The sequence below is a fragment of the Zalophus californianus genome, chromosome X, assembly GCF_009762305.2.
Source record: "Zalophus californianus isolate mZalCal1 chromosome X, mZalCal1.pri.v2, whole genome shotgun sequence".
NCBI classification, from domain to species: domain Eukaryota; kingdom Metazoa; phylum Chordata; class Mammalia; order Carnivora; family Otariidae; genus Zalophus; species Zalophus californianus.
Genome location: NC_045612.1, coordinates 44,247,140 through 44,275,056, shown reverse-complemented (window position 1 = coordinate 44,275,056; position 27,917 = coordinate 44,247,140). Strand labels below are relative to the sequence as shown.

The window sequence follows — 27,917 nt, the reverse complement described above, 5'->3', positions numbered from 1 at the left end:
AGTAAGTCTCTTGTTGACGATATATAAATGTGTCTTATTTTTAAATTTATTAATTTTTATTTTAAAGATTTTTATTTATTTATTTGACAGAGAGCGAGAGATCACAAGTAGGCAGAATGGCAGACAGAGGGAGAAGGAGAAGCAGGCTCCCTGCTAAGCAGAGAGCCTGATGCGGGACTCGATCCCAGGACCCTGGGATCATGACTTGAGCCAAAGGCAGATATCTGCTTAAGCAACTGAGCCACCCAGCTACCCTGGGTCTTATTTTTTTTTTTTTAATCTATTCAGCCACTCTGTATTTTGATTGAAGTGTTTATTCCATTTATATTGAAGTAATTATTGATAGGTGCATACTTATTGCTCTTTTGTTAATTGTTTTCTCACTGTTTTTGTAGTTCCTCTCTTTTCCTTTCTTCTCTTCCTCTTTTCCTTGTGGTTTCTATATAGTGATCTGCTTTGAGTTGATAACAACTTAATTTTGAACACATACCAAACTTTACATTTTTCTCCCCCTCCACATTTTATATTTTTGATGTCACTTCATATATATATATATATATATATATATATATATATATATTCTTTTGTTTGTTTTATGCATCTATTAACAAATCACTGTAGTTTAGTTAAGTTTGCTTTTTGTCTTTTAACTTTCATACTTGCTTTATAAGTGATCCATTACTTTCACTATATACTTTTTCCAGTAAGATTTTTACTTTTGTATGCTTTCTTGTTAATAATTATTGCCATTTCTTTTCAGTTTAGAGAAATCCTATTAACATTTCTTGTAATGCTAGGTTAGTGGGTTTTGCTTATCTGGAAAACTTTTAAACTCTCCTTCAATTCTGAATTATAACTTGACAAGTAGAGAATTCTTGATTGGAAGTTTTTTTTCCTTTCATTGCTCAATTCTGGCTTGCAAAGTTTCTGCTGAAAAATCTGCTGATAGCCTTATGGGGTTTCCCTTGTACATGATAAATTTGTTTTTCTCATGCTGCTTTAAAGATTATCTCCTCATCTTTAACTTTTACCATTTAAATTATAATGTGTCTTGGTATGGATCTCTTTGGTTTAATCTCATTTGGAACTCTGTTTCCTGGACCTGTATGTTTGTTTCCTTCCCCAGATTAGGGAAATTTTCAGCAGCTATTTCTTCAAATAAGTTTTCTAGCCTTTTCTTTCTCTATTCTCCTTCTGGGACCCCTATAACGCAAATGTTATTCTGCTTGATGTTGTTCCAAAGGTCCCTTAAGTTGTCTTCATCTTTTTAAAATTCTTTTTTCTTTTTGCTGCTGTGTCTGGGTGAGTTCTATTGCTTTGTCTTCTAGTTTGCTGATCCAGTCTTCAGCTTCATCCAGTCAGCTGTCGAACTCTTCTAGTGTATTTTTTTCAGTTCAGTTATTACATTTTTTAGCTCTGTAACTTTTGTTTGGAATTTTCTTATATTTTCTATTTCTGTAGAGGATCTCACTATGTCCATCCATTTTTCTACTGAGTTTGGTGAGCATCTTTATGACCAATTAATTTGTATTCTTTTTTTTAAGATTTTATTTATTCATTTGACAGAGAGAGAGAGAGCACAGCAAGGAGAGCAGGCAGAGGGAGAGGGAGAAGCAGGCTTCCTGCAGAAAGCCTGATATGGGGCTCTATCCAAGGACCCTGGGCCAAAGGAAGATGCTTAACTGACTCCGCCACCCAGTTGTCCCTGTAATGACCACAAGAACGGAAGAAGAAGAGGAACAAATAAATGATATAGAAGATAGAATTATGGAAAATAACGTAGGTGAAAAGAAGAGGGAAAGAAAAGTATTGGATCATGAAGGTAGACTTAGGGAACTCAGTGACTCCATCAAATGTAATAACATTTGTATCATAGGAGTACCAGAAGAAGAAGAAGAGAGAAAAAGTGGTAGAAGCTTTATTTGAGGAAATTATAGCTGAAAACTTTGCTAATCTGGGGAAGGAAACAAATATCCAAATCCAGGAGGCACAGAGAACTCCCATCGAAATCAATAAAAGCAGGCCAACACCAAAGACATATTGTAGTTAAATTTACAAAATATAGGAGAAACATTTATCATGGAAATGGATGTCAAAAGTAAGCTGGAGTAGATATACTTATATCAGACAAACTAAATTTTAAACCAAAGACTATAAGAAGAGATGAAAAAGGGCATTATATCATAATAAAGGGGACTATCAAACAGGAAGCTCTAACAATTATAAATGTTTATGTCCCAACTTGGGAACACCCAATTATATAAAACAATAACAATCATAAAGGAACTCAAACATAAAGAATAATAATACAATAATAGTATGGAACTTTAACACTCTTTCACAGCAATGGACAGATCATCTAAGCAGAAAATCAACAGGAAACAATGGCTTTGAATGACACACTGGACCAGATGGAGTTAACATGTATTCAGAACATTTCATCCTAAAGCAGCAGAATACACATTCTTTTCAAGTGCACATGGGACATTCTTCAGAATAGATCACATACTAGGTCACAAATCAGGCCTCAACCAGTATAAAAAGATTGAAATCATACCATGTAGCATTTCTGACCACAATGCTATGAAACTTGAAGTCAACTGTAAACAAGTTTGGAAAGGCCACAAATACATGGACGTTAAAAAACATCCTACTAAACAATGAATGGGTCAACCAGGATATTAAAGAAGAAATAAACAAATATATGGAAACAAATGAAAATGAAAACATAATGATCCAAAACCTTTGTGGTACAGCAAAAGTGGTCATAAGAGGGAAGTATATAGCAATACGGGCTTACCTCAAGAAGCAAGAAAAATCTCAAATAAGCAACCTAACCTTACACCTAATAAAGCCAGAGAAAGAACAATAAATGAAACCTAAAGCCAGCAGAAAAAGGGAAATAATAAAGATTAGAGCAGAAATAAATGAGGGAACACTGGTCTAGTAAGGCCAGATCTTTGGATGTTTTTTTTTTTTTCAAGAGAATCTAGAAATCTAGATATTTAAATGTGATCTCTCCAAATTTTTAACTGACAGTTGAAAATGTAAGTGCTATGCTGACCAAACAAAACAGGTCTCTAGGATTATAGTTTGCAATCTCTCTTTCTCCTGCTCAGTCCCAAGGAATATTTTGACAAATAAAGGAGTCAAAATTCAAAGCAATTTTCTCTAATGAAGTTCAAATGACATTTGTGATGTCCCAGCCTTCATAGGCTGCCTGACTTATTTTGGAATCTGAAGAACTCGTCTTCCTTGGGAGCAGGGACCAAGTCTTCTGCATCTTTGTATCCTCATCAATGAGTATATTGCCCTGGATGGAGTAAGTGCTTAATCAACACAGAATAGACAAATTTCATTTGTCTATTTTTCTGGAGGGGAGGAGTTGCGGCCTATATTTTATGGGTTCGTGCTAGCAGTTTTCATTGTTCCTAACCAGTATCTTCCATACACTCTTACTGGCTACCCAACCAGTGAAGTATTTAAGTTGATTAACCCTGTCAACTAACTTGTGGGGCTACCAAATTGCTGTTTGAACTATGCCTGACAGAAGATGGCAGCAATAAGCCATGTAACTGCCATTTATCTTATAAGTAGGAAAGTGGTACTACAGCCAACAGTTGACTTCAGAGGCTTTTCTTTTTTCCTCTAAAAAAAGACAAAACAAACTAAGGTCACTAGACTCTAGTTGAACAATATTTTGACAAAATAACTGGTGGGAGCGGGATTTAGTGCTAGTAGTGAGAAGCAGCTCATTGTGTGTTGTAAGAATCTGTAAGGCATGAATGGAATAGCTGGCTACAAGCAAAAAAATCCTGAAACTGAGAAATAAAGCAAGTTGGCTTGCAGCCACTGGTTGAGGACACTCTTCCTCACACAAAATATATACCAAAAAATTAGCTTAAAAATGAATCATAGACCTCATTATAAGACCTAAAACTTTAAAACTATTAGAAGAAAACCCAGAAGTCAATCTTTATTAACTTAAGAATAGACAGTGGTTTCTTAGATATGACACTAAAGCACAAGCAACAAAAGAAAAAGTAGTTAAATAGGACTTCATCAAAATTTGAAACTTTTGTGCTTCAGAGTATACCATGAAGAAAATGAAAAGACAACTTGAAGAATGGAAGAAAATTTTTGCAGATCATATATTTCATAAAAAATTTGTGTATAAAGAATGCTTACAAATGAACAATAAAAAGACAAATGATCTAATTTTAAAAAAACGAAGGATCTAAATAGACACTTCTTTAAGGAAGATACACAAATGGATTATAGGCATATAAAAAGATGTTCAACCTCATTTGTCATCAGAGAAATGCAAATCAAAATCACAATGAGATACTGCTTCAGTCATCACAGGATGGCTAAGATGAAAAAGACAACAACATGTGTTAGCAGTGATGTGAAGAAATTAAAACCTTCAAACACTGTTCTTGGGATTACAAATGGTGCAGCTACTTTGGAAAACGTTTTGGGTGCTCCTCAGAATGTAACCCAGCAATGCCATTCCTAGTTATATAGTCAAGAGAAATGAAAACATGTCCACACAACAGTGAAGGAAACCATCAACAAAACAAAAGACAACTTACTGAATGGGAGAAGATACTTGCAAATGATATATCTGATAAGAGGTTAATATTCAAAATATGTAAAGAACTTTTACAACTCAACACCAAGAAAAACAAATAATCCAACTAAAAATGGGCAGAGGACCTGAATAGACATTTTTCTAAAGAAGACATACAGATGGCCAACAGATACATAAAAAGATACCCAGGATCACTAACTACCAGGGAAATGCAAATCAACCCCGCAATGAGATATTACTTTACATCTGTCAGAATGGCTAGAATAAAACAGACAAGAAATAATAAGTGTTGGTGAGGATGCAGAGCAAAAGGAACCCTCATGTACTGTTGGTGGGAATGTACATTGGTACAGCCACTGTGGAGAACAGTATGGAGATTTCCTCAAAAAAGTTAAAAATAGAAATACCATATGATCCAATAATCCCACTACATGAGTATTTTCCCACAGAAAACAAAAACAGTAATTCAAAAAGATATATGCACTCCTATGTTTATTGCAACATTAGTTATAATAGCCAAGATATGAGAGCAACTCCATGTTTATAGCAGCAATGTCCACAATAGCCAAAATATGGAAAGAACCCAGATGTCCATTGAGAGATGAGTGGATAAAGAAGATGTGGTATATATACATAATGGAATAGTACTTGACCATCAAACAGAATGAAATGTCATTTGCCATGACATGGATGGAACTAGAGGGCATTATGCTAGGTGAAATAAGTCAGTCAGAGAAAAACAAATACTGTATGATTTCACTCATATGTGGAATTTAAGAAACAAAACAGATGAACATAGAGGAAGGGAAGGAAAAATAAAATAAGATAAAAACAGAGAGGGAGGCAAGTCATAAGAGACTCTTAACTCTAGGAAACAAACTGAGGGTTACTGGAGCGGAGGTGGGTGGGGGGAAGGGATAATTGTGTGGTGAGCATTAAGGAGGGCACTTGATGTAATGAGCACTGGGTGTTATATACAACTGATGAATCACTAAATTCTGCCCCTGAAACTAATAATACACTATATGTTAACTAAATTGAATTTAAATAAAAAAATTTTTAAAAAGCAGCCTAAGTGTCCATCAATAAATGAATAAAGATATATGTATCATACACACACCCATCTACCATATACATACATACACACAACAGAATATTACACAGTCATAAAAAGGATAGATTTTGCCATTTGCAACAACATGGATGGACCTACGGGGTATTATGAAATAAGTCAGACTGAAAAAGACAAATACTGTATGATTTCACTCATATGTGGAACCAAAAAAACCACACTCATATGTGGAACCAAAAAAACCAATGAATAAACAATCAAAAAGTAAAATCAGACCGGCGGGGTGAGGTGGGGCCGCAGGCACCCACCAGATCCCATGGCCTCCGCACCAGAGCCCGGCGAGCCCGCCAAGGGGAAGATGGAGGGCCACGGAGATTAAAAAAATACATATATCCTACAAGTGATCCCAGTTAGTGGCAGAGCAGAGACAAAAACCCAACTCTGGATTTCCAGCTTTTCCCGTCACACCTACCCTCCCCGCCTAGGTGTAGCTGCCATGTCGTATCAACAAAGAATCAAATCAAGTGCAATTTCTTATCACAGCCCTTTAAGCTCCTAGGAATTTTAGATGTTGAAAACATTCCCTGTGCACGGGATTCAATATTGTATGGTTCATTAGGATCTGTTGCGGCTGGCCTTGGACATTTTTTGTTAACTAGTAGGATTAGAAGATCATGTGATGTTGGAGTAGGAGGATTTATCCTGGTGACTTTAGGATGCTGGTTCCATTGTAGGTATAATTATGCGAAGCTAAGAATCCAGGAAAGAATTGCCAGAGATGGAATTAAAAATAAGATTTTGTTTGAAAGTACCCACCTTGACCCTGAAAGAAAACAAAGCCCCAGCAAGAGCAGCCGTTGAGCGGAATCATGCTTGAGAATACAACTCCGTGGAGTCAGTGTGAATAAAATGGAGGGCAACTCGATTAAACCTCATATGTACCATTAGACTTTCAATCAAGTAAATAAAAGATGTGTTGGTTGTAAAAAAAAAAGTAAAATCAGATCTATAAATACAGAGAACATATTGATGGTTACCAGAGGGAAGGGGATAATAGATGGGCAAAATGGGTGAAGGGGAGTGGGAGATACAGGCTTCCACATATGGAATGAATAAGTCACAGAAATAAAAAGTATAGCATAGGGAATATAGTCAATGATATTGTAATAGCATTGTATGGTGATGGTAGCTACACTTGTGGTGAGGATAACACAATATATAAAGATATTGAATCACTATGTTGTACACCTGAAATTAATATAACATTGTGTGTAAACTATACTGAAATAAAAAAAATATATCCACACATAAACTCATATATAAATACCATACCATCATTATTAACAATAGCCAAAATGTAGAAACAACCCAGTTGCCCATTAATTGGCAAATGGGTAAACAAAATGTATTATATCCATACAATGGAATATTATTCAGTTGTAAAAAGTAACGAAGCACCAAACATGCTACAATATGGATGTCCCTTGAAAAATTATGCTAAATGAAAGAGGACAGACACAAAATGATTCCATTTATATGAAATGTCCAGAATAGATAAGTATATAGAGACAGAAAGTAGATTAATGATTACCAGGGGCTGCAAAGAGGGGAGACCAGGAGTGACTGCCAATGGGTATGGAATTTTTCAGAGTGATGAAAATATTCTGAAATGAGATAGTAGTAGTAGTTGCACAACTCAGGGAATATACTAAATACAACTGAATTATACCCTTTCAGAGGTTGAATTCTGTGTTATGTGAATTATAGCTCAGTAAGTTGTTATTTTTTTAATTTTATTATGTTATGTTAGTCACCATACAATACATGATTAGTTTTTGATGTAGTGTTCCATGATCTATTGTTTTCATATAACACCCAGTGCTCCATGCAGTACGTGCCCTCCTTAATACCCATCACAGGGCTAACTCATCCCCCCACGCCCCTTCCCTCTAGAACTCTCAGTTTGTTTCTCAGAGTCCATAGTGTCTCATGGTTCATCTCTTCCTCCGATTCCCCCCCCCTTTATTTTTCCCTTCCTTCTAATGTCTCCATGCTATTCCTTATGTTCCACAAATAAGTGAAACCATATGATAATTGACTTTCTCTGGTTGACTTATTTCACTTAGCATAATCTCCTCCAGTCCCATCCATGTTAATGTAAAAGTTGGGTATTCATCCTTTCTGATGGCTGAGTAATATTCCATTGTATATATGGAATCTTCTTGATCCATTTATCTGTTGAAGGGCATCTCAGTTCTTTCCACAGTTTGGCTATTGTGGACATTGCTGCTATGAATATTGGGGTGCATATGGCCCTTCTTTTCACTACATCTGTGTCTTTGGGGTAAATACCCAGGAGTGCAATTGCTGGGTCATAGGGTAGCTCTATTTTTAATTTTTTGAGGCACCTCCACACTGTTTTCCAAAGTGGCTGTACCAACTTGCATTCCCACCAATAGTGTAAGAGGGTTCCCCTTTCTCCACAACCTCTCCAACACTTGTTTCTTGCCTTGTCAATTTTTGCCATTCTAACTGGTGTAAGGTGGTATCTCGATGTGGTTTTGATTTGAATTTCCCTGATGGCTAATGATGATGAACATTTCTTCATGTGTCTGTTAGCCATTTGTGTGTCTTCTTCAGAGAAGTGTCTTTTCATATCTTCTGCCCATTTTTTGACTTGATTATTTGTTTTTTGGGTGTTGAGTTTAAGAAGTTCTTTATAGATCTTGGATACCAGCCTTTTATCTGTAGTGTCATTTGCAAATATCTTCTCCCATTCTGTGGGTTGTCTCTTTGTTTTGTTTCCTTTGCTGTGCAGGAGCTTTTTATCTTGATGAAGTCCCAAAAGTTCATTTTTGCTTTTGTTTCACTAGCTTTTGGAGATGTATCTTGAAAGAAGTTGCTGTGGCGAATGTGTAAGAGGTTACTGCCTATGTTCTCCTCTAGGATTTTGATGGATTCCTGTCTCACACTGAAGTCTTCCATCCATTTGGAGTTTATCTTTGTGAATGGTGTTAGAGAATGGTCGAGTTTCATTCTTCTGCATGTGGCTGTCCAATTTTCCCAGCACCATTTATTGAAGAGACTGTCTTTTTTCCATTGCATGTTTTTTCCTGCTTTGTCGAAGATTATTTGACCATAGAGTTGAGGGTCCATATCTGGGTTCTCTGTTCTGTTCCATTGGTCTATATGTCTGTTTTTGTGCCAGTACCATGCTGTCTTGGTGATCACAGCTTTGTAATATAGCTTGAAATCGGGCAACGTGATGCCCCCAGCTTTGTTTTTCTTTTTCAACATTTCCTTGGTGATTAGAGGTCTTTTCTGATTCCAAACAAATTTTAGGATTGTTTGTTTCAGCACTTTGAAAAATGTCATTGGAAATTTGACTGGGATGGCATTGAAGGTATAGATTGCTCTGGGTAGCATAGACATTTTAACAATGTTTATTCTTCTGATCCATGAGCATGGAATATTTTTCCATCTTTTTGTGTCTTCTTCAATTTCTTTCATGAATGTTCTGTAGTTCCTAGAGTATAGATCCTTTACCTCTTTGGTTAGGTTTAGTCTGAGGTATCTTATGGTTTTTGGTGCTATTGTAAATGGAATCGTTTCTCTAATTTCTCTTTTTACAGTTGCATTGTTAGTGTTTAAGAAAGCAACTGATTTCTGTGCATTGATTTGTTATCCTGCCACATTACTGAATTGCTGTATGAGTTCTAGTGATTTGGGGGTGGAGTCTTTTGTGTTTTCCACATAAAGTATCATGTCATCTGCGAAGAGAGAGAATTTGACTTCTTTGCCAATTTGAATACTTTTATTTCTTTTTGTTGTCTGATTGCTGTTGCTAGGACTTCTAGTACTATGTTGAACAATAGTGGCAAGAGTGGGCATCCTTGATATGTTCCTGATCTTAAGGGAAAGGCTCTCAGGTTTTCCCCATTGAGGATGATATTTGCTGTGGGTTTTTCATAGATGGATTTTATGAACTTGAGGAATGTTCCCTCTATCCCTATACTCTGAAGAGTTTTAATCAGGAAAGGATGTTGTATTTTGTCAAATGCTTTTTCTGCATCAATTGAGAAGACCATATGGTTCTTCTCCCTCCTCTTATTGTGTTCTATCACATTGATTGATTTGCGAATGTTGAACCACCCTTGCATCCCAGGGATAAATCCCACTTGGTTGTGGTGGATGATCCTTTTAATGTATTGTTGGACCCCATTAGCTAGGATTTGTTGAGGATTTTGGAATCCATATTCATCAGGGATATGGGTCTGAAATTCTCCTTTTTGATGGGGTCTTTGCCTGGTTTGGGGATTAAGGTAATGCTGACCTCAGAATGAGTTTGGAAGCTTTCTTTCTGTTTCTATTTTTTGGAAACAGCTTCAGGAGAATAGGTATTATTTCTTCTTTGAATGTTTGGTAGAGTTCCCCATGGAATCCCTCAGGCTCTGGACTCTTGTTTTTTGGGAGGTTTTTGATCACTGCTTCAATCTTGTTACTGGTTATTGGCCTATTCAGGTCGTCAATTTCTTCCTGTTTCAGTCTTGGCAGCTTATAGGTTTCCAGGAAGGCCTCCATTTCATCCAGATTGCTCAGTTTATTGGCATATAGTTGTTGATAATAATTTCTAATAATTGTTTCTATAATTGTTACTTGTGGTCTCTCACTCATAATTTTATTCATTTGGGTCCTTTCTCTTTTCTTTTGGATAAGTCTGGCCAGTGGTTTATGGGTCTTATTAATTCTTTCAAAGAACCAACTTCTAATTTTGTTGATCTGATCTACTGTGTTTCTGGTTTCTAATTCATTGATTTCTGCTCTAATCTTAATTATTTCTCTTCTAATGTGTGGCTTAGGCGTTTGTTGCTTTTTCTCTAGTTCTTTAAGGTGTAGAGTTAGTTGGTGAATTTGGGATTTTTCTATTTTTTTGAGTGAGGCATGGATGGCTATGTATTTCCCCCTTAGGACCGCCTTTGCAGCATCCCATAGGTTTTGGACCAATGTGTTTTCGTTATCATTGATTTCCATGAATTGTTTAAGTTCTTCTTTGATTTCCTGGATGACCCAAACATTCTTGAGCAGAGTGGTCTTTAGCTTCCAAGTGTTTGAATTTCTGCCAAATTTTTCTTGTGATTGAGTTCCAGTTTTAAAGCATTGTGGTCTGAGAATATGCAGGGAATAATCTCAGTCTTTTGGTATTGGTTGAGACCTGATTTGTGACCCAGTATGTGGTCTATTCTGGAGAAAGTTCCATGTGCGCTCGAGAAGAATGAGTATTCTGTTGTTTTAGGGTGGAATGTTTTGTATATGAGGTCCATCTGGTCCAGTGTATCATTCAAAGCTCTTGTTTCCTTGTTGATTTTCTGCTTAGATGATCTGTCCATTGCTGAGAGTGGAGTATTGAGGTCTCCTACAATTAACGCATTGTTATCAATATGACTCTTTATTTTGGTTAACAGTTGGCTTCTGTAGATGGCTACTCCCATTTGGGGGCATAGATATTTACAATTGTTAGATCTTCTTGTTGGATAGACCCTTTAAGAATGATATAGTGTCCTTCTGTGTCTCTAATTACAGACTTTAGTTTAAAATCTAATTTGTCTGATATAAGAACTGCTACCCCAGCTTTCTTTTGAGGTCCGCTGGCATGGAAGATGGATCTCCATCCCTTCACTTTCAGTCTGGATGTATCTTTAGGTTCAAAACGAGTCTCTTGTAGACAGCATATGGATGGGTCCTGTCTTTTTATCCAATCTGCAACCCTGTGCCATTTTATGGGAGCATTTAGGCCATTTATGTTGAGAGTGATTATTGAAAGATATGAATTAATTGTCATCATGTTGCCTGTGAAGACATTGTTTTTATAGATTGTCCCTGTAAATTTCTGTTGTATATCACTCTTGGGGTCTTTCTCCCTTTATAGAACCTCCCTTAATATTTCTTTCAGTCCGCCTTAGTTGTCACATATTCTTTCAGTTTCTGCCGGTCTTGGAAGCTCTGCATCTCTCCCTCCATTCTAAATGATGGCCTTGCCAGATAAAGTATTCTTGGCTGCATGTTCTCGTTTAGTACCCTGAATATGTCTTGCCAGGCCTTTCTGGCTTGCCAGGTCTCTGTGGATAGGTCTGACGTTATTCTGATGTTCCTCCCTTTGTACGTAAGGAATCTCTTCCCCTTAACTGCCCCTAAGATCGTTTCCTTGGTTCTAAGATTGGCGAGTTTTACTATTACAGGCCGAGGCGTTGGCCTGTTTTCCTTGATCTTGGGAGGGGTCCTCTCTGCCTCTAGGACACGAATGTTTGTTTCATTCCCCAGATTAGGGAAGTCCTCAGCTACGATTTGCTCAAATACATCTTCTAGTCCTCTCTCTCCACTCCCTCCGGGATTCCAATAATTTTGACATTGGAACGCTTCATGGTGTCACTTATTTCTCTGATTCTATTTTCATGGATTCTGCGTTGTTTTTCCCTGGCCTCCTCTTTTCTCTTTTTATCTATTAAATTGCCTTCCAGGTCACTGATTCATTCTTCTGCCTCACTTACCCTAGCTGTTAGATTATCTAGATTAGATTGGATCTCACTGATAGCATTTTTAAGTTCTGCCAATTCAGCTTTCCATTCTGCCCTTAGAGACTCTATGTTGCCATTAACTGATTTCTCCATTCTAGCTATTGTCTTCACAATTGCTAGCCTGAATTCCATCTCTGACATCTTGGTTATATTTGCATCCATTTGTAAATCTGCTGCATAAGTCATAATCTCTGAGTCTTTTCTATTTGAGGGGTTCCTCCTCCTAGTCATTCTGTTGATGGGTGGTTGAGGGAATGTGTAGAGTCCAAATTATTGACCAGAACCCAAGCAAGATGCACCTGTTTTCTAGGGGCCTTAGGGTTGCTGGCCTCTTGTTTTCCCAGCCTGTCTTCTTGGGGAGGGGCCTGCTGTGCTGTTACTCAGGCAACCCTGTTTGGGCAGAGTTGCCCTGCCTCCCTGTGGTGGGGGATGGGCTCAGTGGGAACAGGTTTTTTGGGGCTTTTGTTCTCTGGCAGCTTTCCCTGGTGGTTTTCCGTGTATCTCCCAAGAGTCAGAGCAGAAGAGACCATTTCCCACCCTCTGCCTCAGAGCAGAGAGTCGCAGTCTGTTCTTCAGTGAGTTCTCCAGGCCACACTGTCTCCGTTTCTGTCTGTGCTGCTATAAGCTGCAGCATCCTGGGTTGTGTGCCCCTCCACAGCGCTCCCTGTCCTGCCTCCAGGTTGGGGCACATCTCTGCCTTTTGTGCTTCTAAAACTGCCAGCCACTCCCAGTTTGCACGCTCGACCCCACTGGTCCAGGTTTCTGTCCTGGGGGCTGCCCTAAAGTCCTTTCCCTGCCGCTACCAGGGCGAGTCTGTGCCTGGTTCCCAGCGCAGGAGGCTTTCACTCACCAGTTGTGTAGGATCCCCATGGCCAGGCTCCCTCTCGCTGCCTTTTATCCTCCAATATCTGCCTGTGGAATCACAGCTCCCCACTTTGTACCTCGAAACCAACCACCTGCGATATTCTGTTTGTAGAGATCCAGATCTATTTTCTTACATCTCAGGCTGATTTCGTGGGTGCTCAGAGTGGTCTAGTAGATATCCAGCTCAATTCTGGGGACCAGTTGGAATAGGGTCCCCTACTCCTCCACCATCTTTTCTCTCTCCCCAGTTGTTATTGTTTAAAAAGGTACATTAAATATTAGTTTCCTGTAGTGCTTCAAGATCAACTATAAGAAAATCAGTTTTTTAACACTGAAGGAGTATGGTTTAGTGTAATTTATGGGTGATAGATGTGGATTAAAGCAGTTATGGCTATGACCCAGACCCCCTCCTCTGGCTTCTGGAGGACAGCAAACTGGGGGAGAGGACAACTGGAAAAAATGAAAAGCGGGAAAGTTGAAGAGGAGATGAAAGTATGAGGCCTAGCCTGGGATGGAAACTACCTTACTCTCAATGAATGGAAAAGGTGAGGTCATACAACTTCCATCTGTCTTTGTGAGACATCAGAAATAAGCCTGATAATCTCCTTCCAACAAGAGTAGAGCATGAATACCGTACAAGTTTCAGCAAGGCAAAGGATAGGCAGGTCTTATTTTTAGGGCTTGCCTGACCAGTCCTCATTTCACCCTAAACACACTGAGTTCACACACACACACACACACACAAACACACAGAATGAGAGAGAGAGATTGAGAAAGACTGCGTGTGAGAGAAAACACAATGTTTCATGGTGACCGAATTATTTAATTATTTTGCTGGAGAAAAAGATGGCATGGCTGTCATGCAGCCTGCAGCAAAACTAAGCCTAAAGCATCAAGGTTCTCTGTCACGCAGACTGCAAACCTTGTTGTAGCATGGCCCTCTTCCTTCTCAGGGGCTCTTATCCATATCTACTTAGCCATCATGGTTTATTGACTTATTTTTCTCATCTAATGTACTTCACATCTGTCCCTTTGTTTTCAATCTTCTTACCACTCTATCAGACCAGGTGTTCATCAACTCATGCCTGAAAAACAACTGAACAAACTAATGAGGAAAAAATAAAAGTGTTAGTTTAAGAGCTAACTAACCGCAAATTTCCTCTTAAGGGAGGAGATCTGTGTTTGTTTTAGCAAAAACCTTGATGGATCATTTTGATTACTCAAAGATTATTCTTGGGACATGGTTGGAATAGACCTGGAGCTAAACTGCTCTGCTTGAGAAATTACCAGTAACGACATGATTTGGATATTCAAAATCTGAGGAAAAGTAGGGAGAAGACTGAAAGAGAGAGGAGAATTTAGCAGCATCAAGAATACTCAAGCCCTAGCAAAATGGCTAAGGAAATTTTAAGGTGAAAGATATTTAATAATTTTAACTTGTTTACAAATATTTGGTCCTTCAGTAAGATCTGAAAGCACATAGCTATTGGTAGTGTATGGGAAAGTGAAGGAATCAAGGAATGAGCAGGGAGGCAATATAGTACAGAAAAAGAACCACATACCCAAGAAGCATGAGAAGAGAAAAAGAAGCAGAAACTCACAGACATTGGCGACCAGAAAAAAAAAAAAAGCATCAAACCTTTCCCAGGATCTCTTAAATCTTAGAAGGCACAATGACCCCAACAAGCCAGAAGGCTAGGGGCTTTTCAGGGAATGAATCTAAATCACATTACCACCGGTTATTTGGCACTTCCTGTTCTTCCAGTTTTACACTTTGTCCCTCCCCATTCTTCCCCATGCTTTATGTCTGAGGGGGAGATTGACCTGTATTGAGATCATTAATGAAATTTTTTTTATTTTGGTTTTCTGTTGGGTTCCACCATTGAGAAGCCCTGGCAGGAGATCTGAGAGAGGAAGGAGATTGAGGTCAGGGTATTTATTCACTCAGCTCCTTCCGTGCAAGGTCACAGTGGGATAGTTAAGTTCACAGTACCTGATAGATGACCCTCTCAACATCCCTCTCTCTCATCAACTAACTTCTCCCACTTCTTTCTCTTCTCCCTACTATAATATTGAGTGGCAGTAACCTCAATTTTATTTGTCCCCAGGTACTTTACCATTCCTTGTGTTTTCCCTACACCTAACCCACATAATTGTTAATAGTCCCTTTATTAAATTCTTTTAAATTACCTGATATGAGTATGTCACCTCTTTTCCCCCTAGCACTCTAATACTCTCATTAGGGCATTACTTCCATTATCTCAGTTAATTCTCACTACAACTCTACGAGGTAAATATTATTATTATTTTTTTAAAAGATTTTATTTATTTATGTTTCAGAGAGAGAGAAAGAAATAGAGAGCAAGCACAAGCAGGGGGAGGGGCAGAGGGAGAAGCAGGCTCCCCACTGAGCAGGGAGCCTGATGCGAGACTTGATCCCAGGACCCCAGGATCATGACCTGAGCTGCAGGCAGATGCTTAACTGACTGAGCCATCCAGGTGTCCCTGAGGTAAATATTATTATTAATCTTACCTTACAGATGTGGAAAATATGAGGCAAAGAGAAATTAAGTAACTTGCCTGAAGACCTTCTGACTCTAGAACTTTGGCTTTATACACTATGGTTTTTGTTTTTGTTTTGTTTCTTCTACTTTGATGGTAACCCTACATCCAGGTTTCAAGCCATCGGATACATTGTGCCCAGATTAGTCTTCCTAAAACATTCAACCAAGGTCCTCTAAGACCTGACTTTTATGTACCTTATATCTTCCCTATACCTTCTTTCTATACAAACCTTACAATCAGTCTGAACTGGACTATTCATTTTTCCATGAAAATATCTTATTAGTCTTACCTCATCCTTCTTCTCATGAAGTGCCCCAGAGCTGGACTTCTCTCTTCACTCCCATTCCATCTCTTTCTTTGTTAGTTCCAATCAACCCTCTCCTCTAAGGTCCAACTGAAATCCTACCTTACCCACAGAGTCTGGCTAATCTTCTTCCACTTTCTAATTATATGACCTTCAGTGACTCATGCTAACTTCTCTGAGTCAGTGTCCTCAACTGTAAAATTCATACCAATTGCTGGTCTATTGATCTTGAAATACTTACTAATCTCAAAATGGCTCAGCAATGAGGCCACCCAACCTAGGAACTCTTCTCTTCAATGACTTGATCAAGATTTCACAAGTGATGTTTTATAGTAGATATTTGCCAGTCTTTTTATGGTTTCATATCATCTGAACCCACTTAGCATTGTCCATTGTGTATTAAAAAGTGCCCTGCCTCTCACTACAGAGGCCAAAAGGGACCAAACATTCCCACTTTCTGCTCCTGACAGCTAAGATATAGACACATGACTTGACTCAGGCTTTTCAGGGCTTTGAATATGGAAGAAGTGGACACAGAGGTTTTTGGAGATAGAGCATGGTTTAGTGGTTCTTAAACTTTACTGTGCATCAGAAACTCCTTGGTGTGATATGCATGTGTGTATGTAAGGAGTCGTTTTGGTTAAAATGAAATCTCCTGAGCCCTACATAGATCTGCTAGGTCATTATCCTTTGGAAAGAGGCATAGGAATCTTTATTTTCACAAGCTCCTTAGGGCCTGGTGAATCTGATACAGAATAAATTTTGAAAATTACAGCTCTAGGTTTATAGATAATACATTATTTTCACCATATACATTATTCCTTTCTTCATCTGTGGCTTTCCCATATCCCTCATTATTTGTTTCTACAGAAGAGATCTATTTTTTCCTTAGAGACTTTAATTTTACTCTTTCCCTAAGAATAATCTTTACATTAGCCACCCCACACCCACATTAAATAACATACACACACCCCCTTTGGAAAACTTGAAATATGAACAGGGCTTATATGCCATCAATAATTTCTCCTATATTTCTAATTCCTCTAAGAACAAGAATTTGCTTAACCTCCATACCCCTCTTCCAACTTTCCAATCTTTTAAGAAATTAATTGATGATTGGAAATGATGGCATCATTCACTTCATTTTGCATGACTTCTTTCTTTCACATATGTCCTATTGATTTTATGGGAATCTCATTTTGTGGTTAATTGATGGTATGAATTTATCTCAACCTGTTCTATCAGCCCTTTATCATACTAATGTTAACCATTTGGCTTTATAGTTATTTTGATTATTTCTCTTTCCCAAGATATTTGAAAATTCCTCCCCAACCATTGACCTGTTTTATATATTGGAAGAAGACATTACTTTCCCTGACATAGGTATTTCCAGAGGCATATGTATTCATAAGTTGTATCTCTTATCCTTTCAAATACATGGCCATGATCAGATATCTTCTTGCTATATCTTATGGCTTTTTGACATTCTTATTATAATCTTGGGTAAGTTAAAAACTAAAACTAATTTGAGTCTTCATTTCTACTCTGTAAAAGGAGAAGACTAAAATCAAAGCTCTCTAACGGACTTTCTAGATAGTCTATGCCTACAAAGGTTTGGGTAGCTAGACATCAGAGCTGGGCACTGGGGAACAAATAAGAAAATTTCAGTTAACCAATGTGCTCTTAAGTGTTATAGAAAAAGTTTTCTGAAACTTGCCTCATACCAACAGTATCCTGCAAACTTTGTACCCTTTCACCATCATCTCCCCATTTCTCACTCTCTCTAGCCCCAGACAATCAGCATTGTACTCTCTGCTTCTGTGAGTTTGACTACATTAGTTTCCACATATAATTAAGACCATGCAGTATTTGTCTTTCTGTATACTTAAAATTTTTCTAAAAGGGTAGATCTTATGTTAAGTGTTCTTACCACACACACACACAAAATAGCAGTAGTAGTAGCAGTAACAATAATAATAACCATAATACAGGTATGAGAAGAAACTTTGGGAGGTGATGGATATGCCTATGGCCTTGATGGTGTTGATGGTTTCACAGGTGTATAGTTATCCCCAAAGTCCTCGATTTGTATACAATAAATATGTAGTTTTTATGTCAATTATACCTTAATAAAGTGGCTTTTAAAAACAGAATATCCTTAGAAAATTGTTGGTAAAATGCTGATTCCCAGCACTTGCCTACCTACAGCAATCCTGATTCAGGTGGTCTGAGATTGGGACTGGAAATTTATGCTTGAAATGATTTTCATGATCAGCCAAGTTTATGAGACTCTGCTAAAAGAATGGAAGATACTGCAGAGTTTGATGTTTGATAAACTTAATTTTTATTGAAATATGACATACATACAGAAAAGTGCACAAATTGCTTCATGTATTTTCTCAAAGTGAACAAACCTGTGCAATTAGCACCCAAATCAAGGAACAGAACAGTACCAGCACCCTTGAAGCTTTCCAAGGTAGCCACTCCCAGTAACTACTTTGTCTAAGGATAATGATAAACCTCATTTCTAACAGCACTGATTAGTTTTGCCTGCTTTTTTTGTTTTGTTTTGCTTTCAAATTTTTAAAAGTTTTAATTACAGTACAGTTAACATATAGTGTTATATTAGTTCTAGGTGTACAATACACTCATTCAACAATTCCATACATCACTCAGTGTTCTTCACAACAAATGCACTCCCTAATCCCCATCACCTATTTTACCCACTCACCACCACCCCTCTGGTAACCAGCACACCTGTCAGAATAGCTAAAATCAAAACCACAAGAAACAACAGGTGTTAGCAGGGATGTGGAGAAAAAGGAACCCTTGTGTACTATTGGTGAGAGTGCAAACTGATGCAGCCGCTCTGGAAAACAGTACGGAGTTTCCTCAAAAAGTTCAAAATAGAAATACCTTATGATCCAGCAATCAGACTATTGGGTATTTACCCAAAGAATACAAAAACACTAATCAAAGGGATACATGCACCCCTATGTTTATAGCAGCATTATTTACAACAGTCAAGATATGGAAGCAGTCCAAGTGTCTATCAATTGATGAATGGATGAAGAAGAAGTGATATATATATAATATATATAATATATATATGAATATTATTCAGCCATAAAGCTATAAAAAAGAATGAAATTTAGCTCTTTACAATGACATGGATGGAGCTAGAGAATAATGCTAAGAGAAGTCAGCCAGAGAAAGAAAAATACCATATGATTTCGCTCATATGTGGAATTTAAGAAACAAAACAAAGAAGCAAAGGGAATAAAAAGAAAGAGAGAGAGACAAAACAAGAAACAAACTCTTAATTTAGAGAATTGATGGTTATCAGATGGGAGGGGGTAGGGGGGCTGGTTTAAATAGGTGATGGGAATTAAGGAGTGCACTTGTCATGAAGAGCACTGGGTGATGCATGGAATTGTTGAATCACTATATTGTATACCTGAAACTAATATAACACTGTATGTTAACTAACTGGAATTAAAATAAAGACTTAAAAATAAATTTAAAAAGTTTACTGCTTATGTTTTCTTTAAGGAGTGTTATGGTTTCAGGTATTACATTTAGATCTTTGTCTATTTTGAGTTTATTTTTGATATAAGAAAGTGGTCTTGTTTTGCATGTACCTGTCCAGTTTTCTCACCATTTATTGAAGAGACTGTCTCTCCCCCATTGTATATTCTTGTATCCTTTGTTGTAGATTAATTGACCATATGAGTGTGGGTTTATTTCTGGGCTTTCTATTCTGTTCCATTGATCTATGTGTCTGCTTTTGTGCCTGTACCCTATTGTTTTCATTACTATAGATTTGTAATATAATTTGAAATATGAAAGTACTATACCTCCAGCTTTGTTTTTGTCTTTTTTTCAGTTTTGTTTTGGCTATTCTGGGTTTTTTGTGATCTCATACACATTTTAGGATTATTTGTTCTAGTTCTGTGAAAAATGCTATTGTTATTTTGATATGGATTTCATCAAATCTGTAGATTGTTTTGTCTCATATGGACATTTGAACAATATTAATTCTTCCAATCCATGAGCAAGGAATATCTTTCCATTTATTTGTGTCATCTTCAATTTCTTTCATCAGTGTTATATAGTTTTCAGAGTATAGGTCTTTTACCTCCTTGGTTAAGTTTATTCCTAAGTATTTTATTCTTTTTGGTGCAAGAGTAAATGGAATTTTTTCTTAATTTCTCTTTCTGCTATTTCATTATTAGTGTATAAAAATATAACATATTTCTGTATGTTAATTTTGTATCCCGCAACTTCATTGAATTCATTTTTTACTCCTAATAGTTTTTTGGTGAGGTCTTTAGCGTTTTCTATATTTAGTATCATGCCATCTGGAAATTGTGACAGTTTTACTTCTTTCTTACAATTTGGTTGCCTTTTATTTCTTTTTCTTATCTGATTGCTGTCCCTAGGATTTCCAGTACTATATTGAATAAAAGTGGTAAGAGTAGACATTTTTGTCTTATTCATGATTTTAGAATAAAAGCTCTTATTTTTTCACTATTGAGTATAATGTTAGCCATGTAGTCATATATGGCCTTATTATGTTGAGGTATGTTCTTTCTTAACTCACTTTCTCGAGAATTTTTATCATGAACAGATGTTGATTTTTGTCATGCCTTTTCTGCATCCGTTGGAATGATCATATGATTTTTATCCTTCATTTTGTTAACATGGTGTATCACATTGATTGATTTGCAAATATTGAACTATCCTTCTATCCCTGGAGTAAATCCTACTTGATCATGATGAAAGACCTTTTCAATGTATTGTTGAATGTGGTTTGCTAGTATTTTGTTGAGGATTTTTGTATGTATTTTCATTAGGGGTGTTGGCCTGTAGTTTCTTTTTTAATAGTGTCTTTGTCTGATTTTGGGTTCAAAGTCATGCTGGCCTTGTAGAATGTATTTGGAAGCTTTCCTTCCTCTTCTATTTTCTGAAATAGTTTGAGGAGAATAGGTGTTAATTCTTTAAGTGTTTCAATTTTTTATTTTTTATTTTATTTTATTTTTTTAAAGATTTTATTTATTTATTTGAGAGAGCGAGAATGAGAGAGAGAGGGAGCACATGAGAGGGGGAGGGTCAGAGGGAGAAGCAGACTCCCTGCTTAGCAGGGAGCCCGATGTGGGACTCGATCCTGGGACTCCAGGATCATGACCTGAACCGAAGGCAGTCGCTTAACCAACTGAGCCACCCAGGCGCCCTAAGTGTTTCAATTTTTTAAAGGATTTATTTATTTATTTTAGAGAGAGAGCATGAGCAGGGGGAGGGGCAGAGGGAGAGGGAAAGAGAGAATCCTCAAGCGGACTCCCCTCTGAGTGCAGAGCCTGACTAGGGGCTCAACCCTAGGACCCTGAGATCATGACCTGAGCCAAAATCAAGAGTCGGCCACTTAATTGACTGAGCCACCCAGGCACCCCTAAATGTTTTAATTTAAATGTTAGAATTCACCTGTGAATACATCTGGCTCTTGACTTTTGTTGGGTTTTTTTTTTTTTAATTACAATTCAATTTCATTACTAGTATTTGGTCTATGCAGATTTTCTATTTCTTCATGATTCTGTTTTGGAAGATTGTGTATTTCTGGGAATTTTTTATTTCTTCTAGGTTGTCCAATTAGTTGGCATATAATTGTACACAGTAGTCTCTAATAATTCTTTGTATTTCTGTGGTATCAGTTGTAACTTCTCTTTCATTTCTAATTTTATTTATTTGGGCCCTCTTTTTTTCTTGATAAGTGTTGCTAAAAGCTTATTGATTTTGTTTATCTTTTAAAAGAACCAAATCTTAGTTTTGTTGATCTTTTCTATTGTATTTTTAGTCTCTATTTCATTTATTTCTGCTCAGATCTTTATTATTTCCTTCCTTCTACTAACTTTGGGCTCTTTTTCTAGTTCCTGTAGGTGTAAGGTTAGGTTGTTTGAGATTTTTCTTGTTTCTTGAGGTAGGCCTGTATCACTATAAACTTCCCTCTTAGAACTGCTTTTGCTATATCCCATAGAATTTTGCATGTTTTGTTTTAACTTCTGTTTGTCTAAAGGTATTTTTTAAATTTTCTCTTTGATTTCTTCATTGATCCATTGGTCTTTTAGTAGTATATTGTTTAGCTTCCGTGTGTTTGTGTTTTTTTCCAGTTTCTTTCCTTGTGATTGATCTCTAGTCTCATACTGCTGTGGTCAAGAAAGATGCTCAACATGATTTCAGTCTTCTTACATTTTGGGACTTGTTTTGTGGCCTCACATGTGATCTATCTTGGAGAATATTCTATGTGCACTTGAAAACAATGTGTATGATTCTGTATTTGGATAGAATGTTCTGTATATGGTGTGCCTGGGTGGCTCAGTTGGTTAAGCATCTGACTCTTGATTTTGGCTCAGGTCATAATCTCAGAGTCATGAGATCAAGCCCCGCATTGGGCTCCATGCTAGGTGTGGAGCCTGCTTAAGATTCTCTTTGTCCCTCTCCATCTGCCCCTCCCCCACGCCATGCACACTCTCCCTCTCTCTCTAAAACCTAAATAAAAAATTTAAAAATTAAAAAAGAGAATGTCTGTATATCTATTAAGTCCATGTGGTCTAGTGTGTCATTGAAGGCCATTGTTTCCTTGTTGATTTTCTATCTGGATGATCTATCCATTGATGTAAGTGGGATGTTAATGTTCCCTATTATTACTGTATTACTGTCCATTTCTCCTTTTATGTCTGTTAATATTTGCTTTATGTGTTTAGGTGTTTCTTTGTTGGGTGCATAGATATTTAGAATTGTTACGTCTTCTTGTTGGATTGGATAATGCCCTTCTTTGTATCTTGTTACTGTCTTTAAAGTCTATTTTATCTAATATATGTATTCTTACCACAGCTTTTCTTCATGGCTATTGGTATAGAATGTCTTTCCATCCCTTCACTTTTAGTCTGTGTTTGTCTTTAGACTGAAGTGAATCTTTGTAGGCAGAATACAGATGGTTTTTTTTTTAATCAACTCAGTGACCCAATCTCTTGATTAGAGCATTTGTTCGATTTAAAGTAGTTCTTGATAGGTGTGTGCTTTTTGCCATTTTGTCAATTGTTTTCTGGTTACTTTTTTTTCTTCTTTGCTTCTTTCTTTTCTTGCTCTCTTCCCTTGTGACTGATGACTTTATTTAGTGTTAGGGTTGGATTCCTTTCTCTTTATTTTTTCTCTATTAAAAGTTTTTGGTTTGTGGATACCGTAAAGTTCATATATAGCAACCTATGTGTATAACAGTCTATTTTAAGTTGATGGTCATTTAAGTTCAAATGCATTCTAAAAGCACTATATTTTTAATCCCTCCCTCCATTTTATATTTTATGTTATGTTTTGCCTATTTTTATTTCATGTATCTCTAAACTAATTATTGTAGATATAGTTAATTTTGCTACTTTTGGTTTTTAACATCATATTAGATTTATAAGTGGTTGCTTTTACCAGTGAGACTTTTTCTTTCATAATTTTCTCTCATAATTTTCTTACTTGTAGTCATAGTCTTTTCTTTTCTGCTTAAAGAAGTTCCTTTGACATTTCTTGATAGGCTGGTTTAGTGGTGATGAACTCCTTTAACTTTTGTTTGTCTGGGAAATGTTTTCTTTTTCCTTCAATTCTGAATGTTAGTTTTGCCATGTAGAGTATTCTTCGTTGTAGGTTTTTTTCCCTTCATCACTTTAAATATATTGTGCCACTTTTCTCTGGTTTGCAAAGTTTCTGCTGAAAAAAATCTGCTGATGACCTTATAGGAGTTCTCTTGCATGTAATTAGTTGCTTTTATCTTGCTGTTTTCAATATTTTTTCTTTACCTTAAATTTTGACATTTTAATTATATAATGTGTCATGGTGTGGACCTCTCAGGGTTCATCTTGTTTGGTGCTCTCTGTAGTTCATGTACCTAGATGTCTGTTTCCTTCCCTAGGTTATGAAAGTTTTCCACTCTTATTTCTTCAAATAAGTTTTCTGGCCTTTTGTCTCTCTCTTCTATTTGTGGGACCTCTATCATGCAAATGTTAGTATGCTTGATGTGGTCCCAGAGGTCCTTTAAACTATCTTCATTAATTTTTTTTGTTGTTGCAGTGCCTGGGTGGCTCAGTCAGTTAAGGGTCTGACTTTTGATTTTGGCTCAGGTCATGATCTCACGGTTGTGAGATCAAGCCCTGTGCTGCGTTCCACACTGGGTGTGGACCTTGCTTAAGATTCTCTCTCTCCCTCTCCTTTTTGCCCCTCCTCCCCCCACTCCTCCTTTAAAAAGATTTTTTTGTTGTTGTTGTTTCTGTTGCACAATTATTTTTTCTTTCATTATTTATACTACCCCATCTTCTGGATCACTAATCCATTCCTCTCCATCATCTAATCTGCTATTGATTCCCTCTAGTGTATTTTAAACTTTTATTATTGTATTCTTCAGCTCTTGTTTGTTCTTTTTCATATTTTTCATCTCTTTGTTGAAGTCCTCACTGTGTTCATTCATTTTTCTTCTGAGTCTGGTGAGCATCTTTATGGCTATGACTTTGAACTCTTTATTAGGTAGATTGCTTATCTCTGTTTCCTTTAGTTCTTTTTCTGAGCTTTTGTCTTGTTCTTATATTTGGAACATATTTTTATGTCTCCTCATTCTGCCTGACTCTGTGTTTCTATGTATTGGGAAGATCAACTATGTCTCCCAGCTTAAAGGAATGACCTTGTATAGAAGGTATCCCGTGGGTCCCAGAAGTATAATACACCTGGTCATCAGAACCTGGTTCTGATGCACTGGTTGGCATGGCTGGCTCCCCTAGGGTTAAAGTTGTTTTTGGGGGTTGCTCGCTGAGGTGGAGACCCCCACTAGATGTTCCGGGATAGAAGCTTCTTTGGGGGGTTGCAGGTCTGGCAAGGCTTCCTGCTGTTTGTGGCAAGAAGGGAACCACTTTGGTGGGGTGCTGGTCCTCAGAGGCCACCTGCCAGGTGTGAAGGGGTAGGAACTGCCTTGGGGGGCCCCTCCTGGGGTAGGCAGGTTTGGCAGAGTGGGCCCACAAGGAAATGCTGGTGTGGGACAAGCAGTGTTAGCAAGGTAGATAAGAGTGTCAGAAATGGTGTCTACCAGCACTGGGCCAGCTAGGTAGAAGGAAATATTTTTAAATGCCTCCCACCAGCACTTTTGGTTCCCAGAGAAATTTCCTACAGATATCTGTTCCCCCAGCACACACCTTATAATTAGTCAATAGCTCTCCTTGATCTCCTTCACATATGGCCCACTTTTCAAACTCCTGCCTCTCCACTGGGATTTAGAGCAGAGTTTTGGTTTTCTATAACCCTCCAATTCTCCCAGAGAGAAACTTCATGGATTCTCAAGGTCAGACATTATGGGGGATTGTATTCCTGATACAGGAACCCAGGGCTGAGGTGCCCAATGTAGGCTAGTACCACTCTCACTCCTCAGGGAAGACATCTTCATTCCTTTAATTGGAAAATGGTTTTATAAACCAAGAACTGGGTATTAAGTGTGTTTATTGTTATGGGAATTATAGGTTAAGTTGTACATAATTTCCTAGAAACAGAAGAGCTTTTTGTTTCCTCTTCCTGTCAGGTGAGAATCTATTTATGTCATATTTTCTTTTTTCCTACTCCATGGTATTTGATAACATATTTCCCTTCCCTAGGTAATGAACCTCATGGCCTAAGTCTAGTGACTCCAGGGTAGTGGGGAAGGATGGATAAAAACAATCTCTATATACCCCCATGCATGTATTTTGTCATTTGTGTCCCATCCTTGTTAGCCATTTCCCCAATCAGATAAGAGTGATTTTCCTGTGTGCCAACACCTATGTTACTTAACTTGCCCTACTAACAGACAGGCACAAAGGTATTTTTTCACAATTTTATAACCTATCCCATAATACAGACCTCGAAATAGAAAGCAACTTTGCAAAAACCATATTCATTTTTTCAACTCGCTTCTTTTTATTTTAGGAACACATTTCAGATAGATACTGCATGATCTCACTTATAAGTGAAATCTAAAAATAAAATCAAGCTCAGTAACAGAAGGTAGAATGATAGTTATGAGAACCTAGAGATGGAGGTGAAGGGCAGATGTTAATCATATGGTACAAACTTTTGGTTATAAGATGAATAAGATCTGAAGATTAAATAGACTGCATGGTGATTATAGTTAATACTGAACTGTATACTTGAATTTGTTAAAAAAGTAGATCTTACATATTCTTACCACACACACCAGAGTAAAGGTAACTCTGGGTGGTAATGGTTATGTTAATTCATTTTTGTTCATCATTGCAAAATGTATATACATACATTACAACATCACATTGTGCACCTTAAAAATATACACTTTTGGTTATAATAAGTAAACAAAAAATTAAAAAAAATAGAAACACTTTTTAACTGACCATCAGGAATATAGAGGATTTTCTATAGTTTCTAAATAACTTCTCTTTCTCTCATACCCATTTGAAACATTTGTAAATGCAAACTCATCTAAGACTTCAATATGTTGTGTATCAAGCAAATAACACATGTATAGCATTTACAGTCTACATTTTGTTTGACACTAAAAACTTGTGTTGGGAGACAATTCTCCATGGGTCTCTCTTGTTTCTGCATGTTTTGCAAGCAAAAATTTTACTGCCCTTTACTTTGGACAATCTTTTCAAGGATGTTTGTATAGGGAAAGTCCATAGAATATAGAAATAATGTCTCCCATATGAGCAAAGAACAACTGGCATAAAGACTTGAAAAATAGAGAGTGCTTTCCTCTGCAACAAAAGGCAGTCATGCTTACTACCCATTATGAAATATTTGTGCCTCCTAAACTCAGGTTTTCTCTCATTTAACACAGTTGATTGCAGGTGAAGACGTCATCTTGCCCTATTTCTCTTCCCTGTGGCTCAAGAAACCAGTGCAAAGTGCTGACACTCTGGCTACTGTTACTGCTTTGAATATTAAATAGTCCCTCATCTCTGCTCCAGGAGTCCCATGTTTTCTATCAGCATGCAGTTCCTGACAGTTTTGGCAATGAGGTGGTGACTAGGTGGCAATGATGCTAACCAAGATAAAATTTTTTAGAAGAAGAAGAGTGGGGTCCATATAGGCTAATTAATGAGATTTGGGGAAAGTCCATGTGAATCAGTAGCAATCTATTGACCAAATTGTATAATTAACTGTGCAATAAATGGTCCTTCTCCTTAATTCCCGTTAATGAGAAATTGGGGAGGTAGTTTCCAACTGAGAAGTGGGAAGTAGGCTCAAAGACAGCTTCCTGAGTGGTGCCCTGGTTGTTGCTAACTACCTTACAGAAAGCAGATGTCTTCCCCAATCTGGTGGTTACTTTAAGGTCTATCCCACTGTAACGACTATAGCACTAGAATTCAGCCTGGAAGATCACCTTCTTAGACAACAGTACACAACTGCAGTGGGCAGAAACCGGGTGAATTTTTTTTTTATTATTATGTTATGTTAATCACCATACATTACATCATTAGTTTCTTTTAAGTTTTTATTGTTATGTTAATCCCCATACATTACATCATTTGTTTTTGATGTAGTGTTCCATGACTCATTGTTTGTGTGTAACACCCAGTGCTCCATGCAGTATGTGCCCTCTTTAATACCCATCACCAGTCTAACCCATCCCCTCACCCCCCTCCCCTCTAGAACCCTTGGTTTGTTTTTCAGAGTCCATCGTCTCTCATGGTTCACCTCTCCCTCCGATTTCCCCCCTTCATTCTTCCCCTCCTGCTGTCTTCTTTTTTTAACATATAATGTATTATTTGTTTCAGAGGTACAGATCTGTGATTCAACAGTCTTGCACAATTCACAGCGCTCACCATAGCACATACCCTCTCCAGTATCTATCACCCAGCCACCCCATCCCTCCCACTCCCCACCACTCCAGCATTCCTCAGTTTGTTTCCT

At 37.4% G+C, this 27,917-nt stretch overlaps 1 protein-coding gene across 2 annotated transcripts; it reads left to right on the top strand.

Moving 5' to 3' along the window:
- The first annotated feature begins 5,982 nt into the window (after positions 1 to 5,982).
- On the top strand, positions 5,983 to 6,644 carry LOC113931423 (cytochrome c oxidase assembly protein COX20, mitochondrial-like). 2 transcript variants are annotated; one of them, XM_027609371.1, is made up of 2 exons: positions 5,983 to 6,008; positions 6,329 to 6,644. In XM_027609371.1, the coding sequence occupies exons 1-2, from the start codon at positions 5,983 to 5,985 to the stop codon at positions 6,525 to 6,527; spliced, it is 225 nt and encodes a 74-aa protein (XP_027465172.1). In that variant the 3' UTR covers positions 6,528 to 6,644. The 2 variants fall into 2 exon arrangements, with proteins under 2 accessions (XP_027465172.1, XP_027465171.1); XM_027609370.1 differs by having other exon boundaries at positions 5,983 to 6,025; positions 6,211 to 6,644.
- Positions 6,645 to 27,917: the final 21,273 nt, after the last annotated feature.